The following is a 16,012-nucleotide window of genomic DNA, read 5'->3' on the forward strand; positions in this document are numbered from 1 at the left end:
TAGAGTTTCCAACCTAAAACCAGTTCATTTCTTTCAAAATTAAGAGAAAGCATCTGAAGAAGGTGCTTATCACTACTACTTATCACTGCTTCCTTTTTAGTATGGTGTTAAGTCAGTAAAGTAATCATAGGAACTTAGCTTTTCTTTGTAGCCGAGATATTTGGATCACACCATTTTAAAGAGACAGTGATCATTTGCATTTCAGTGAGCTCTGTTGTTCTTAGGTAACTTAATCTGAAGTACCTGATAGAAACCTAGTGTCAAGGTGGAACAGTATGCATCTTAATCTTTTTTTTTTTTTTTTTTTCCGAGACAGGGTTTCTCTGTGGCTTTGGAGCCTGTCCCGGAACTAGCTCTGTAGACCAGGCTGGTCTCGAACTCATAGAGATCCGCCTGCCTCTGCCTCCTGAGTGCTGGGATTAAAGGCATGCGCCACCATCACCCGGCTTGCATCTTAATCTTGAGGTTTCTGTCTGATAGTGTTGTTTTTGCAAGGTTATTTTGTGTGTGGAGATGCAGTCATTGTGTGATTCAAGAGGTGTGAGAAGAAATAGTCACTGTGTGATTTCTGAGCAGTGAAGTAAGCAGTGGTGCCTGTTTGTTGTCATCCCTACGTAGGACACGTTATAATGATTGCTTTCTTATGATGTTGCCATGATTGCATCTCTCATGTGTGGATGTAAACTACTGGGGAGAAAAAAAATGTAACTAGCTTCATTTTAGTAATTTTAAAAGCTTTCAAAGAAAAATTAAAATAGGGTATATTTTTCTTTTTTTTTACGTTATAATAAAACTCAGCTAATGAGTCACAATTTGAAAATAAAAATAAAATTTAGTTTTATCCTAATTTGGCTTTAAAAATATGACAGCATGCGTTAATATCTAAGGATAATTGTATGACTGTTTTGCTACCAGAAGTAATTTTTTATAGAAGGTTCAAATTTCACTAATATACAAATTTAAAATTAAACTATGTATCTTGCTAAGATAGGGTTTTTCAACATCTATTTATAGTTTCAAATCCTGAGCTGACAAGTTTACTGGGTTAAGAATGCTTTCTTCACAAGGCTGACAACCTGAGTTCAATCCCAGGAACCCACCACAATGGAAGGAGAGAACCAACTCCCAAAAGTTGTTCCCTGGCTTCCATATGTGTACCCAAACTCATGCACACAAATTATATATACATACACATACACATTTATTTTACAAGAATAAAATAAATTAAAAATAAACAAATAGTAATATTAGAAATTAGAAAATAATGAGGAAAACTAAAGAAAAAAGACTATGGAAAACTACACTCACATTTTATTAATAACATTTTTCAGAAGCTCAACTTTTTAAATTTTAAATATTGACTTTATTTTTTTACAAAGAATAATTTTTTATGGTTTATTTAACTTTATTTTATGTGAATTGGTGTGAAGATGTCAGATCCCCTGGAACTGGATTTTCAGATAGTTTTAGTTGCCGTGTGGTTGCTGGGAATTGAACCCGGGTCCTCTGGAAGAACAGTCAGAGTTCTTAACCGCTGAGCCGTCTCTCCAGCCCCTAAATATTGACTTTAAGTATTACAACTTTTCTTTATTAGTTACTGATTTCTTTGTTTAGATTAATGAAAATATTTCATATCTTTCAGAAACTCCATCTGACCAGAGTGACATTGAAGGTAGGATCAGAGCTCTGAAGGATGAGCTGCGGAAAAGGAGATCAGTTGTGGAGCAGCTGAAGAAGGAGCAGAGAAAAAGACAAAAGGAGAGGCTAAAAGCCCAGGAAGCCAGTTTGATCAGACAGCTGGAGGTGAGATGGGGAGTGGGCCACCTGCCCAGGTTAGTTCACAGGTGAAGCTCAAGTGTCTGCAGTGCTCTTAATAAGGTAGTGGATGAGATTTTTCAGTAGTCATGTACTATAATATTTTTTCATCTTTAAAAATGAATCTGAAGATATCCAAAATGTTAAGCTAAATATTAAAATATTGAATTAAAATACTAAACTACACTTCTGATTAAGATTATAATTGTGATAAAGATTATTCATATTCTCTTAAAAATATTAAGATGAGGGCTGGAGAGATGGCTCAGTGGTTAAGAGCACTGGCTGCTCTTCCAGAGGTCCTGAGTTCAATTCCCAGCAACCACATGGTGGCTCATAACCATCTGTAATGAGATCTGGCGCCCTCCTCTGGCGTGCGGACATACATGGAGGCAGAATGTTGTATACATAATAAATAAATCTTAAAAAAAAAAAAAGCTCTTTGCTTTAAAAAAAATATTAGGATGAAAAAGATAAACAGATCTAGGTATTAAAATTGTTGTCATCTTTTTTTCTTGCAAGTAGGCCACACAATTATTAAAATCCTTGAGCTAATTTAGGACAGTTCCTAAATAACAGCTGTAAGTTGGATTTCTTCCTAAGCTCTCGCACCCTTCCATATTCTACCTGACACTAGAAGTCTGCTTTTGCTGATGTCCTCCTTCTGTTTCTTCTGCAGTCCCAGTTCCCACTGATTGTTCTTTTACCAGTTCCTTTTGGTTTCCTTATGTTCCTGCTGCTACAGTCTAGGGTTCTAGCTAGGAATTTTAAGCCCTCTTACCCGTATTATCTGTATGGTCTCTTAGTTATTACTTCCTCTGGTGGTTTTCTACAAATCTCAGTCTGTCTGTGTCCCTCTCCTCTTCTCTTTCCCTCTGTCTCTCTCACTTTCAAGTTGGTTTGTTCCTTCCTTCCCCCAGCCTCTCCCTTGCTGAGCCGGCCTAGTTGTTGTGAATCATAGTATTTATCATGGCATCCATCTGAACCTCCTAAATCACAAGAGTCTGTTCTCAGGCCCCTGCCAGAGAGAACTGTCCAGATCTGGACACTTTCACATTTTCAGAACAGTTGAAACTGTTTGGCCTTTAAGTTACCCAAATGGGAGAAAGTGCATTGTTGTGTTGAGCCACAAGTTTTTCTTCCTTTTGATTTTTACCTATTGATCTTTGTTGTTTAACACAATTTTTCCCCTATTTAGATGACTATTTTTGTATGTGGGGAACTCAGGTAATTGAATGTATTTTTTTATTTAATCCTCATAGTGATAAGTTGTTACCACTGTTTCACAGATAAGAAAACTGAGTTTAAATAAGATTAAGGACCTATCCAGGGACACACAACCCATAGATGATAAAGGCAGGATTTTATTTCTTATTCTGAATTTTATATCTTTCCATGAAAATAGGCCTGTTAATAAATGTGGAATAAACATTTGCACAGGTACATCACTTGGAGATAGCCAGCATCAGAACTTACATGGTGTTTCAAAGTTAGAAAAGTGGTTATAATAAATGACCAGGTCCAGGTTAGTCAGACATTCCTATAGTTAGCTTTAGGAGACTGAAGTAGAAATGGGAGTTCAGATTTAACCTGACCCACAGCAGCAGAGACACAGTGGCCGTGCTGGGTGTTTGTGTTGGAAAGCAGTGGGAAAACAAGTTCAAAACTGAAGGTGACACTCAGGAAATTAGAGGTTAAACTAAGGAGTCTGGGTTTTATCTGATTGGTCATACAACTCTGAGCCATTAAAGTAATACTGGAAATAAATTAAGAATAAACAGTGTTGCTAAAAATGTGCAATAATATGATTGTATTACTCGGAACATGAAGCAGGAGGATCTCAGGTTTGAATCCAGCCTGTGCTACATACCAAAATCCTGTCTCAAAAGAACTTTTAAAGTTTAAAAGATATGCATTGATAGAAAGTCTCTAGAAAAATGCTGTGTGAGCCATCTCACTCAACATTTTGCAAAATGGCTAAACAAAAATGAAAGAGAGTTATGTATTTAGGTTTTGAAATTATGCCATAGAGAAATATGTATGTCAACGTATATGGAAAAAGACCTAGTGGACTTTATTGGTCACCTATTTAATAACTGAACTAAACTTAGATCAGTAATGCTTTCAGATCTGAGCAACTATCCCTTCTATGTAGACTTAGCTAGATGGTCCATCTGGCTATGTATGTTAGTGATTAATATCAGAATTTATCAAGCATTGATAATTCAGGTGAAGATAATATGGATAAGAGTTTTAAAAGTAGGGGTTTTAGTCCAGATGTTAAGAATATATAGCAATTAAAAAAGATCCATAAATCTTTCTTTTATTCTATAAACATTTATTAACAATCTAGTTTAGGCCAGACCTGAGTACATCCTGGATAAAAAGTGCTTAACTTTGTTTTCAGCTATTAACATCAAATACAGTTGTACAAGTGAGTTTAGCCTTCCAACTGAAGGAAAGACGTGATAGATAGAGAGCCCCTTTGGATGCCATACTAATGATAGTTACAAAGCAGCAAAGTTCTGATAACAATTGAAAATGGGTATTTTAATAACCAGACGACCGTTTTTAGTAATTCTGACCGTCTGACTGATTACACTCAATTTCCCCCAAGTACTATTTCTTAAGAAGTTTACTGCCGTTGAAACTCAGGAAAAAAAACAAACCCACAAGGTAGGGTGTGGTAGCTCATGCCTTTAGTCCCAGCACTAGAAGACAGGGACTGGTAGACAGAGCTCTGTGAGTTCAAGAGCAGTCTGTTCTACATAGAGAATTCCAAGTCAGCTAAGGCTACATAGTGAGACCCTACCTCAACCTACCCATCTGCAAAAAACAAACAAACAAAAACACAAAATAATAGAAAATAACATGTAACAAGTTTAAGGTTAATGTGTCTGGGTTTGTATTGCCATTTCATAAATACTTAGCTTTGTATTGAAATTTATCATTTCTTTCTCCTTTTTTGCAGTGCTGAAGATGTGGTAGGGAGCAGGGAGGGAAATCTTTATGTTCTGTCTTTTTACTGATTTAATGTTTAAATTATGCTATTTAAAAATTTTAAATGCCCTAATGATTTAAAATAAAACATTCTGTGTAATAACTCCTCTAACTCTTCCAAACTTAGACTTATGATGAATTCATTAAGAAAACTGAAGGTGAGCTTAGCCAAGATTTGGACACATCACCAACATCCAAACTTCAAATTAAATGTCTCTCCTCTGTTTCTGAAAAACCCAAAATCAAGCCCCATCCACTACACAGGTAGGAACTTACCTTACATGTGTTCTGCTTTATTGGAGAGGCAATAAGGAAGGTTTTAGTAGAAGTCATCTTTTAGTGACAGCGAGTTATTCAAGTAAAAATACTGTTTTTTACAGACCTAAAGCGTTGCATATGAGAAGCACAAACTAAATGCATAAGGTACAGATAGGAAATGTGTGTTTTTAACCTGCAGCCTGGTGGGTGCGGTGCAAACCGTATCTCAGCATTGTTGGCAGCAGCAGTAGAATTAGTTGTAGATCTTTGGAAAAACAGGCAATGTTCTAGAAGACAAAAGTGTCTGTGACCTCATGTCTAAAAAATAAGCTTGATAAGATATGTAATACCAAAAGCTCTATTTGCATGAATATATTTATTATGGTATCCTTTGTGTTTATTGTAATATCTATTTATAGGCGTAAGACATTGGAAATAATCCTTAATTCAAAAAATGAGTGAAATATCTCAGTAAATTGTGGTCCCATTCAGGTAATGGGACATCATACACCCAGTAAATGATGTAGGCAGCAATAGTAGACTACGGAATACTAGGTTAAAAAGTCAAAACATTCAAATGGTTTGCCCAGTGGGTAAGAGGCCAGTGAGTACATCTGAGAAACAAGGATATGTGAAAGAGAAGAGCATTCGTGAATGAAGAGAGAGAGAAAAAGAACAGGTGGGCATATCATAAAAGGTAAATAGGATAGGATATTGCTGGAGTTAGGAGAGACTGAAAAAACTAAGTAAAAGCCACATTGTGCTAGCTTTGTGCTGAGGAAGTGCGTGGAGGTTAGAGGACTGCTCTGTTGAGTCGCCTCTTATTCCTCACTTATTTTTAGTAGTTCATATTTTACTGTGAGATGATATGGGCCTTTAAAGTTGCTTTAAAAGTATCTTGAGGGCTGAACTGGCGTAATGGTAGAGCACTTGCCTACCATGTACAAGACTTTTATCCCCATTGGTATAAGAAAACAGGAAGTTCCAATACCTCTGTCTTCTTTGGACACCTACATTCATGTAAACATACCTACACAAAGCCAAAATGCTTCCCTGAGTATAGTGTTGCCTGCCTGTCATCCCAACACCCGGGAGGTTAAGGATCATGAGTTTTAGACCAACCTAGACTATGTAGTGAACTCCAGGTTTCCCTGGCATACACAATGCAACTCTGTATTATCCAGCCTCATACCTAAGGTGCTAGAGAGATGATTCAGCACTTAGGAGTACTGGCTGCTCTTCTAGGGGATCCTGTTCAGTTCCAGCACTCAAATGGCCCAACAGAGGTCTCTACACCCAGTACCAGGGGATCTAATGCCCTCTTGTGGCCTTTTCAGGCATTGCATGCACATGGTGACTAGGTATGCTTGCAAGCAAAATACACATTACATTTTTTTTTTAAAGAAAGGAAAGGGAAAAAAGAAAGAGAAGGAAGGAAGGAAGAAAACTAGGGCTATAGAAATGATTCAGTAATTAAGAACACACAGTGCTCCAGCAGAGGACCCAAGTTCAATTTCTAGTACCCACTTTGGGTGGCTCACAACCATATATAACTTCCGCTCCAGGAAGTTCCAATACCTTTGTGTTCTTTGCACACCTACATTCATGTAAACATACCTACACAAAGGCACACACAGAGGCACATAATTTAAAATAAATTTGTAATTTTTTTTAAAAAAAGAAAGGGACGTGAGATGGCTCAGCTAGTAAAGTATTTGCCATGCAAATCTAATAACTTCAGGTTGTTCCCTGGAACCCCATATAAAGGTAGAAGGAGAAGATCAATTCAACATAGCAGTCCTCTGACCTCCACACACTCCCCCAGTACTCATACTAGCTCATAGAAGATAATAGTAATAATAGATAAATAAAATTTTAAAGAAAAGTATTGAGGCTGGAGAGATGGCTCTGAAGTTTAGAATACTTGGCTGCTCTTGCAGAGGACTAAGGTTTGATTCCCACCACCCACCAGGCACATGGTATACAGACATATATCCAGGCAAAGCATTCATATGCATAAGTAAATAAATCTAAAAAATTAAAAAAGAAAAGGAAAATGTTTTTGAGATTTTGTTAGATATATGAGTAGCACAAACTTATGACAGTTAGCTTAGATACCTGGCTTTAGTATAAGCTAGCTGTTGAGCTTTGTGTAAGTTATCTGATCTCTCTGTTTGAGTTGTTTGGACTATAAATACCTATTAAGCAGGTTTTGCTACTATTAGTGTGCTCGTTATAAGTTAAAAGAATTGGGCCTCCAACACAGCAAGTATCATGCGTTCACTAATCACCAGTCATTTTTATTATTAGACTTTCCAGGGAAGCATCTTTTTAAAAAGCAGTCACAATCATATTATGTCCAGCTATCACCAAATAGTGTATGTCAGCTATTTTACAATTTTATTATACAATTTTTAAATACAAATTTTACAAGATTTATTTTCTTAGTTTTTTTTTGAGTTTTTATGTATTTTTCCATTATCTTCTAAATGTAAGTTTTAGTCTGAGCTCTAAATCAGTGATTATCAACCTGTGGGTCTCGACCCCCAGAAGGGTCGCATAGTAGATGTTTACATTATGATTCATAACGATAGCAAAATTATAGTTATAAAGTAGCAACAAAATAATTTTTTGTTTGGGGGTCATCACAACATATGGAACTGTATTAAAGGGTCACAGCATTAGGAAGATTCCTAGAGTATTTACCTAACGTGCACGAAGTCCTGGGTTTGGTCCCTGGCACCACACAGACTGGGCATGGGTGACACATACCTGCAATCTCAGCACTCAAGAAGCAAAGTCAGGAAGATCAGAAGTTCAAGATCACCCTCCTCTACATAGCAAGCTCAGGAGTGGGGGGCTGGGATGCAACTAAGTAAATTATGACGTACTCGTCGAATTATTTTCTTCATCAAGCTGTGAAATCTTTTTAACCAGGAGTTAGGTAGGACTATGGTCAGCAGTAGAACACTAGTGTTTCTAGCTTTGTGTGGCCCTGATTCAGTCTCCAACATCAGAAAATGTATTTTTTACAGAGATTATTTAGTATTCCAATATTGAGGAAAGGTTAGAAGAAATAAGCTTAGCAGCCAACAGAAAAGCAGTATGAGCCAAACTCAAAGAAGCGGTAATAAGAATAGAAAAAATAGAAAATATAGTTTAGAAATTTCTAAGAAGTGGTATTATATAATTAAAGCGCTAGATGGGAAACAGGAAACCTAGGGCTCCTAGATTTCTCTTAGTTAATTGGGCCAGGCTTTCCTTACCCTAACAGCAAAGAGGGTTTTGTGGGAAACTTAATATTTGTGCTTTAAATGTTCTTTTTGAGATGTTGTAATTCATACAAATTGGGTTATAAAGTGTCAAGGAGAGAGATACTGCAATTGTCATGCATGCATAGATATAAAGGGTAAATAAAGTTGCAAAAGAAGTATGCATTTAAAGAGAAAAGGAAATTTAGTAGTGAAACTAAACAGCAGCATTTAAGTCATTATAAGCAAAAAGCAGAAGTCAAACAGGAGCTGAAGAAAGGGAAAGTGGAGAACAAGGAGAGGCTGGGGGTGGAGCATGTGCCTGGGATGAACAAGACTGGCTGGGGGGGGGAGGGAGAGGAGGGAAGGAGGGAGAGGAGGGAGGGAGGGAGGGAGGGAGAGGAGGGAAGGAGGGAGAGAGGGAAGGAGGGAGAGGAGGGAGAGAGAGGGAGGGAGAGGAGGGAGGGGGGAGAGAGAGAGAGAGAGAAAGAGAGAGAGAGAGAGATAACTTTTGCCCGTAAAGACATACTTCTGCCCTCAGGGAAAAGAAGTTGATTGGTTAGAAATGTAGATGAATGTGTAAGGAGAAAGGTGAGGTGAGGTGACCTCCATTTTTCTCATGGAGTTCAACCACAGAGAATGACAAGGGCCAACCAGAAACAGGCTTGACTTTCTAAGGTGGCAACTGTTTGAAGTACCTCCTTAGAGAAGAGGAAAGACTTGTCTAGGAATGTTCTATTTATTGTCAGTTATTGTAGTGTCTGCGTATATTTCATCTTACTATTACTTTCTCTATTTCAGATCTGAAGCAGCAAAACATTGGAAATCTGTAACAGAGTCAGAGCGTTCCAGAGGATCCTTGGCATCGATTGCCGAACACGTTGGTATGTGCCTGAAAGAACTAAGCTATACAGCCACAGTTAAGGCCACAGGATTCCACCTCTACAAAAGGGAATTTCTGGGGGACTGGAGAGTGGACTCAGTGATTAAAGAGCACTAACTGTTCTTCCAGAGGACCCAGGTTCAAATCCCAGCACCCACATGGCAACTGACAAATGTCTAATTCCAAGATCTGATACCTTCACCGGTGCAGGCAAAACACCAATGCACATAAAATACTAAAAATAAATAAATTATAAAAGTGAATATCTGGGGCTTCAGAGATGGCTGAGCAATTAATTAAGAGTGTTCCCAGCACCTACCTCAAACTGGTTGTAACTGTCACTAACTCCAGCTCCAGAGGCCCTGACTCCCTCTTCTGGACTCCACAGGCACTCACACACATGGCAAACATACAGACAAAATTTTTAATTTAGAAGAGTTCGTTTCCTCAATTATTTAGCATTTTACATTGCTTGGATTTCATCTTGGTGTTTTATTTCTGACAGGGTCTGGATTGTTGCTTACTCTGATTAGAACTATTGGGCTCACGTTATCCTTCTACCTTAGACTCCCAAGTGACTGTTAGGAACTTTTGTCCCAGCACTCAGTTCTTTTAAATCAGTTTTTATTGCCCCACATTTCTGATAAAGTAGGCATGAAAACCATATAGCTGCTTACTATTATCATCTCTAAATTCCTCCTTAATCAGATTGTATATCTATTATGTGATAGATGATTGTAGTTTTATTTTTTGATTTAAGTCAAAGATAACAATTAGAAAATTATTACTGAAAACAAAACATTGGAAACTAAGCTGAGACAAATAAAAGCTACCTTCCTACCATTAATGATAAAGTGGAGATTTGAACAAAATCCTGTTAGCTCATTGTCATATTTTCTTCTTAGTTTGCCACTTTAGCCCTTAAGGTCATAGATTTGCAGATATAATAATCTTATATTCTCATATTCTCTCTTTCTCTGTCCTTCTGCCTTCCTCCTTTCCTCCCCGTTTTTTTCTCTCACATACACCCCCCCCCACACACACACACCAGAAAACTTAGGGTCTACAAAAAAATTCATTGAAATTGTAAAAAATGTTATTGTATATGTATGGGTTACCTACATGTATGTCTGTTTACCAAATGTGTGCCTGGTGCCCGAGGAGGCCAGAAGAGGGCGCATCAGATCCCTGGAACTGGAGCTGCCATGTAGTGCTGGGGATGAACCTGGGTCTGCTGCAAGAACAACAGCTTCTTCTATGTGCGGAGCCATCTCTCTAGTCACCAAAAATTCATTTTTTAAAAGAACACTAGAAGTATATTCCACCCTCAGGTTCTGCTTGAAGACTATAACATTCTCTGTACAGCCTGTTTTCCCATGGTTTGAAACTATCCTGTTAAACATGGCGTCAGAAACTTAGTCCCTGGTACTTTATAAATTATTCCAAACTTAAAAAATTTTAATTCTCTCTGTTTCAATATGGTATATTTTCTTAAAAGAAAAGAAAACATTGTAGGATAACCAGAATAAGCCATGTTTAATGACCAAAGTTTTTCTTAACTGAGACTTAGCTTTTATTTAAATTTTGGTCCTCAGATTTGAAAGATTGTGATTAAATAATTTTCTGTGACTTTTTTTTTAAGATTCTTCATTATCATGTTCTGAGAGAACCATATCAGAAAGGTCATCACCTGCACACGCAAAGAGAGTGGTTGGGTTGGACAACAGGACAGAAGAAGGTTTACAGGCCTCGTCTCCAGTTCTGTCCTCGAGAAGAACACAGGAAGAACCTGGAGACTCTCTCAAAAGTGCGCCTTCATTACCTCCTCTCAAGGAATTAGCTGCACCTGCTAGGATTTATGACCTGTCAGAGGCGAAGGCTGACGAGTCTAGTCAAAAATCAGAAATACAAGAACTAGAATACCCAGAACAGGAGAGGAGTGAGGCCGGAGACGCCTGTTCAAAGCAGTCGGGGAGATCCGAAGTCTTACTGAGACTAGACCTGACCTCTGAAATACTTTCAAATAAAGAGCTTCCTTCAGACTCTACAAATCTTCAGAAAGATTTAGTTAAATCAACCATTGAAGCTTTTCATGAAAAAGAGGAAGTATTGAATCATTCTGAGCAAAGTGTAGATCCCAGTCAAGACCTCCAGTCAGCAAGCAATGTCCATGAGCAAAAATGCAGAGAGCAAGGGGACTCAGCCTTGTCAGGACTCCTTGCTCCTAAAGACTCATCATATTCTGAAGATTTTGAAGTGTCTTCTTTCAAGAAAGGGATTTCTGCTGAAGAGGTGAACAATGATGACTCCGAGGTATTGTCGCCGTCACTCAGGGAAGACTCACAGTCTTACAGAGATAAGTCTCAGCCAGCAAGGAGCCCTAGAAGTGGGGCCCCTGGCTCTGGTAGTGAGGATGAAATCAGCGAGTGCCTCAGTGAAAAGAGCCTTTCCATTCATAGCAGTGTCCACTCCGAAAGGCTGCTAGAGCTCAGGTCCCCGACTGAGCTGATGAAAAGTAAGGAGCGCAGTGACGTGGGACACGAGCAGGGCCTTGCGGACTCCCTTTCCCTGGCTGCAGTTTCTGCGGCAGATGAGCTGCTGGACTTCCACATTGGGGACAGGGTGCTGATTGGCAATGTTCAGCCAGGCACTCTGCGATTTAAAGGTGAAACTAATTTCGCTAAAGGATTTTGGGCTGGAGTAGAACTAGATAAACCTGAAGGAAATAACAATGGAACATATGATGGCATTGTATATTTTGTGTGCAAAGACAAGCATGGTATTTTTGCTCCTCCTCAAAAAATATCTCACATTCTAGAAAACTTTAATGACTATATAGACATAAATGAAGATGAAGAATCTTATTCTGATGAACATTATCAATACTATAATCAAGAGCAGAAAGATATAAAATGTCTAAAAGACAGAGAAGATGATATAGCTGAATATTTTTGTGAGAAATTGCTACCTAGTATGCATAATATAGAAGCCTCAGTGGACACAGATAGAAGCCTTAACATAGAAACAGATAATAAATTGGACATTTCTGGGATTCTAGACGTCCATGTTCACCAACAATCTTCAGTAGATCCCCTGGTTTCTTGTCAGGAGAACAAAGCCCTTGTTTCAGACGCCACAGAAAATGTTCCCGATGCTGCAGGTGCTACACCAGACAGCACATTTTCTCAAGAGTCAAAGCTACAGCAACTTACAGACAAGGAAGAGAACTCGTATTCCCAAGTTTCAGAAAAGCCTTCTACCCCACTTCTGGATCTTCTAACACGAGAAAAAAACCAATTAGAAGCTCAGCTGAAGTCATCAGTAAGTGAAGAAAAAAAATCAGAGCAACAGCTAGAAACAGTCAGCTTACTAACAGACAGCTTACTGAGAGATTTTGTGAAAGACACAGTGAGCCAACTACAGCAAATCAGAAAGGCTAGGAATGAGAAGATCCAGCTTAGCAATGAGGAGTTTCTCCACCAAAAGGAAGTACTGCCCCAAGACCCACCCCAAAATATTGAGGAACAACCACCCAGTATTCCAAGTTGCTTTTTAAGACCTGAGTTGGAAGAAGAAAAAGAAGAGCTCTCTTCTCCAGATATGTGTCCCAGACCTGTGAGTATCTTTTTTTTGTTGTTTTTTTTTTTTTTTTTTTTTTTTTCGAGACAGGGTTTCTCTGTGGCTTTTGGAGCCTGTCCTGGAACTAGCTCTGTAGACCAGGCTGGTCTCGCACAGAGATCCGCCTGCCTCTGCCTCCCGAGTGCTGGGATTAAAGGCATATGCCACCATCGCCCGGCTACCTGTGAGTATCTTATCTAGAGGAGAGTCTGGTTACCTTTCCTTCTGTGGCTTGAGGTGGGCATGGTCCCCAAACCCCTGCTCATTAGATACAGATCACTATGTTTTTAAAGGACTTGCAGCCATTTTTCTGTCAGAAGTATAATCGCCCTCTGTTATGTCATGAGTAGTCATTATAGGGTTGTCATGAACCCTGTCAGGTTGTAGAATCTGAAGCATCTTTTAAACTACTACATTGATGGCCCCTATAACAGTCCACACATTAGCTCTCCTTCCAGATTCTTTGGAACTTTGCAGTGGTTCTCAATCCAAGTCTCTTTCACCTGTCTGTTGAGTTATGGTGCCCTACAGAGATTACTAGTTGTGATATTGATTCTGATGAAACTGAAATATATCCTCTATGACATAGACTCAGACCATCAGCTTGTTTAGGCTGCCCATGGATAACTAAGGAAAAGTAATGATTTTGTATAATTTGATCCAGATAATCACCAAAGGTAAGAATTTTCATTTCCTATTTCAGAATCCCAGTGATAGTCCTTCAGAAATAGAATGATTAATGATTTACAAGAGGAAACAACTAATGAATACTTTATTATAAATTTTAATGATTAGGTTTATATAAACAGAATAGTAGAAAGAGGATAGTTTTTTCTTGTTCATACATGTAGATATCAAACACATAAGTAATAGGTATGCTTTGTCTTTTCAAAGCTATTAAATAAGGTGAAGTCACTAAATAGTCCTTTATTTTAATGTTTTATTTCTATAGGAGAGCCCAGTGTTTGGTGCCAGTGGGCAGGAAGAGCTAGCTAAGAGACTTGCTGAACTTGAGATCAGCCGTGAGTTTCTGAGCACATTAGATGACCAAGACTGGTTTGATGAAGATTTTGGTTTGAGCTCTTCCCACAAGATTCAAAAGAGTAAGGCAGAAGAAACAATTGTACCTCTAATGGCAGAACCTAAGAGAGCGTCCCAGAAACCATGTGAAACATTATTGGCAGTTCCCCACACGGCAGAAGAAGTGGAAAGCCTTGTGCATAACGCAGCAGAGGAGCTTTGGAAATGGAAAGAATTGGGCCAGGACCTTCACAGCCTTCGTGTCCCTACAAAGCTGCTGGGCTGTGCCAGTAAGGGTCTGGACATAGAAAGCACTAGCAAACGAGTCTACAAACAGGTAACAGAAAAAGATTCTTGTTCTGGAGTTTCTTGCCCATTTTCTGAAATTTGGATTCTCAGCCATTTTCTTACTGATGTTTTCTTTTTTATTGGTCTTTTTTTCTCTTTTAAGGCGGTTTTTGATTTAACAAAAGAGATTTTTGAGGAAATATTTGCCGAGGATCCCAACTTGAATCAGCCTGTGTGGATGAAGCCATGTAGAGTCAACTCTAGTTATTTCCGTCGTGTGAAAAATCCAAATAACCTTAATGAAATCAAGGTAGGCTGCACCCTATCAGTTATCTCCACTGGTTGTTTGTTTATACAGATCTATTAATGACGTAGGAGCCGGCACTTGTCTATATATGCCATAAGTACTTGTGACAGGACCCGTGAGTGGATGGTCTGGTGAAAGGGAATGCTGACCCCGGAATTTATAGGTCCTGCACGCACACTGGTGCAGTCCATTCTGTCTATTCTCCTTACTCAGCAAGTTGTTGTTGTTGTTCTGTTTTGTTTGGTCCATGCTGACCTTGAACTCCAAGTGCTGAGATAATAAATAGCCTCAGTCACTAGGCCTGACTGTGGTAGCTTCCTTTTCAGAGCAGCTTCTCAGCGTTACTGTACATAGAAACCATCTGGGGTGCTTGTTAGATGGAACTGCTGAGGTAGGACCCTGACATTCTGCTCTCAAGTGTGCAGTTGCTAATACTGTTGATTCCAGTGTTTATGAGCAGTGAGGTTTAAGAGTTGAGTTTTTCAAACTTCATCTTAGAAACCCTTGACAAAGATTCTATGCTGTTTATTTATAAGTTGTGTTATGCGTGGTCCGGGGTTGGCAAACTATGGGCCATGGGCCAAATCTAGCCATGAGCTTTTACAGATCATGTCTTGTTGGACCACAGCCAGATTAGTTTGTGCTTATTGCTTTCCTGTTCTAACAATGGAGTTAGATAGTTATCACAGACCATATGACCACAAACTTAAACTATATCTGACCCTCTACAGAAAAGGTCCAGTCTCTGTTTTTTTAAAGTTATCAGGTTTTCAAAATGTGGGTTTTTTTTTTCCGCACCCTCTATTCCTTCCACAGAAGGAATAAGTTTATTCCACAGAAATGAATCTCTGTGTGCATGTGTGCCTGTCTATAAATGGGGAGTAGTGGAGTTTGAGGCACACATTGGCAGTTTGAGAATCTTGTCTGATGATTCTGATTGATAAATGTGTCCTGCTCCTCCACTGAGATCATTGTTGATTGATGAACACCTTTAAAAGTAATAAAAACATAAATTGTTACTAACAGAACAAATAAGTTAAAATAAGACAAAGATATATAGGCCATCATCAACTGCATATGTCTACACACTCAGCATAGACTAGATACTGCATGTGCATTTTAATATTAAGTTTTTTATTTTTTAACTTTAAAAAGGATTTTAAGGATGATTGATTAGATACTGTTAAATAGTTAAATTGCCATGCTACAGATGCACATAGTGGCATGTGGGTGTGTGCCTGTAATCCTAGCATGTAGGAGACTGAGGCAGGGGGTTATGATGAGTTTGACACTGGCCTGGGCTATAAAGTAATACTCTGTCTCAAAAAAAATAAAGCAAAGAACTTCACCATGCCTTTCCTACTGAAGTGTTCTTGGTGTTTCAGATGAACTTTGTGCTTTTCTCAGATAATGCTGCTCCCAACTATTGATGTGGGATTTCTCCAGTTCTGAGATAGAGTTTGTGCTTTCTTTACCAGTTTTGCTGCTTTAAAGCTAGCTGATGAGGTGCTGGAGTGGTGACTCTGTGTTATTCTTACAAAGGACACAGTCATGCGTGCACACATATGCACA

The 16,012-nt window shown here is 38.7% G+C and overlaps 1 protein-coding gene across 5 annotated transcripts in view; it reads left to right on the plus strand.

The window, feature by feature from the left end:
• Cep350 (centrosomal protein 350) overlaps positions 1–16,012 on the plus strand; it is a 156,368-nt gene that overhangs the window by 120,821 nt on the left and 19,535 nt on the right. For all 5 annotated transcript variants that reach the window (XM_057769111.1, XM_057769109.1, XM_057769113.1 and 2 more), the window contains 6 exons: positions 1,643–1,803; positions 4,943–5,079; positions 9,126–9,208; positions 10,850–12,822; positions 13,778–14,182; positions 14,297–14,443. In XM_057769111.1, coding sequence (XP_057625094.1) covers positions 1,643–1,803; positions 4,943–5,079; positions 9,126–9,208; positions 10,850–12,822; positions 13,778–14,182; positions 14,297–14,443 — 2,906 coding nt within the window. The remainder of the gene's footprint in view (positions 1–1,642; positions 1,804–4,942; positions 5,080–9,125; positions 9,209–10,849; positions 12,823–13,777; positions 14,183–14,296; positions 14,444–16,012) is intronic.

The sequence above is a fragment of the Chionomys nivalis genome, chromosome 5 (genome assembly GCF_950005125.1).
Source record: "Chionomys nivalis chromosome 5, mChiNiv1.1, whole genome shotgun sequence".
Lineage (NCBI taxonomy): Eukaryota > Metazoa > Chordata > Mammalia > Rodentia > Cricetidae > Chionomys > Chionomys nivalis.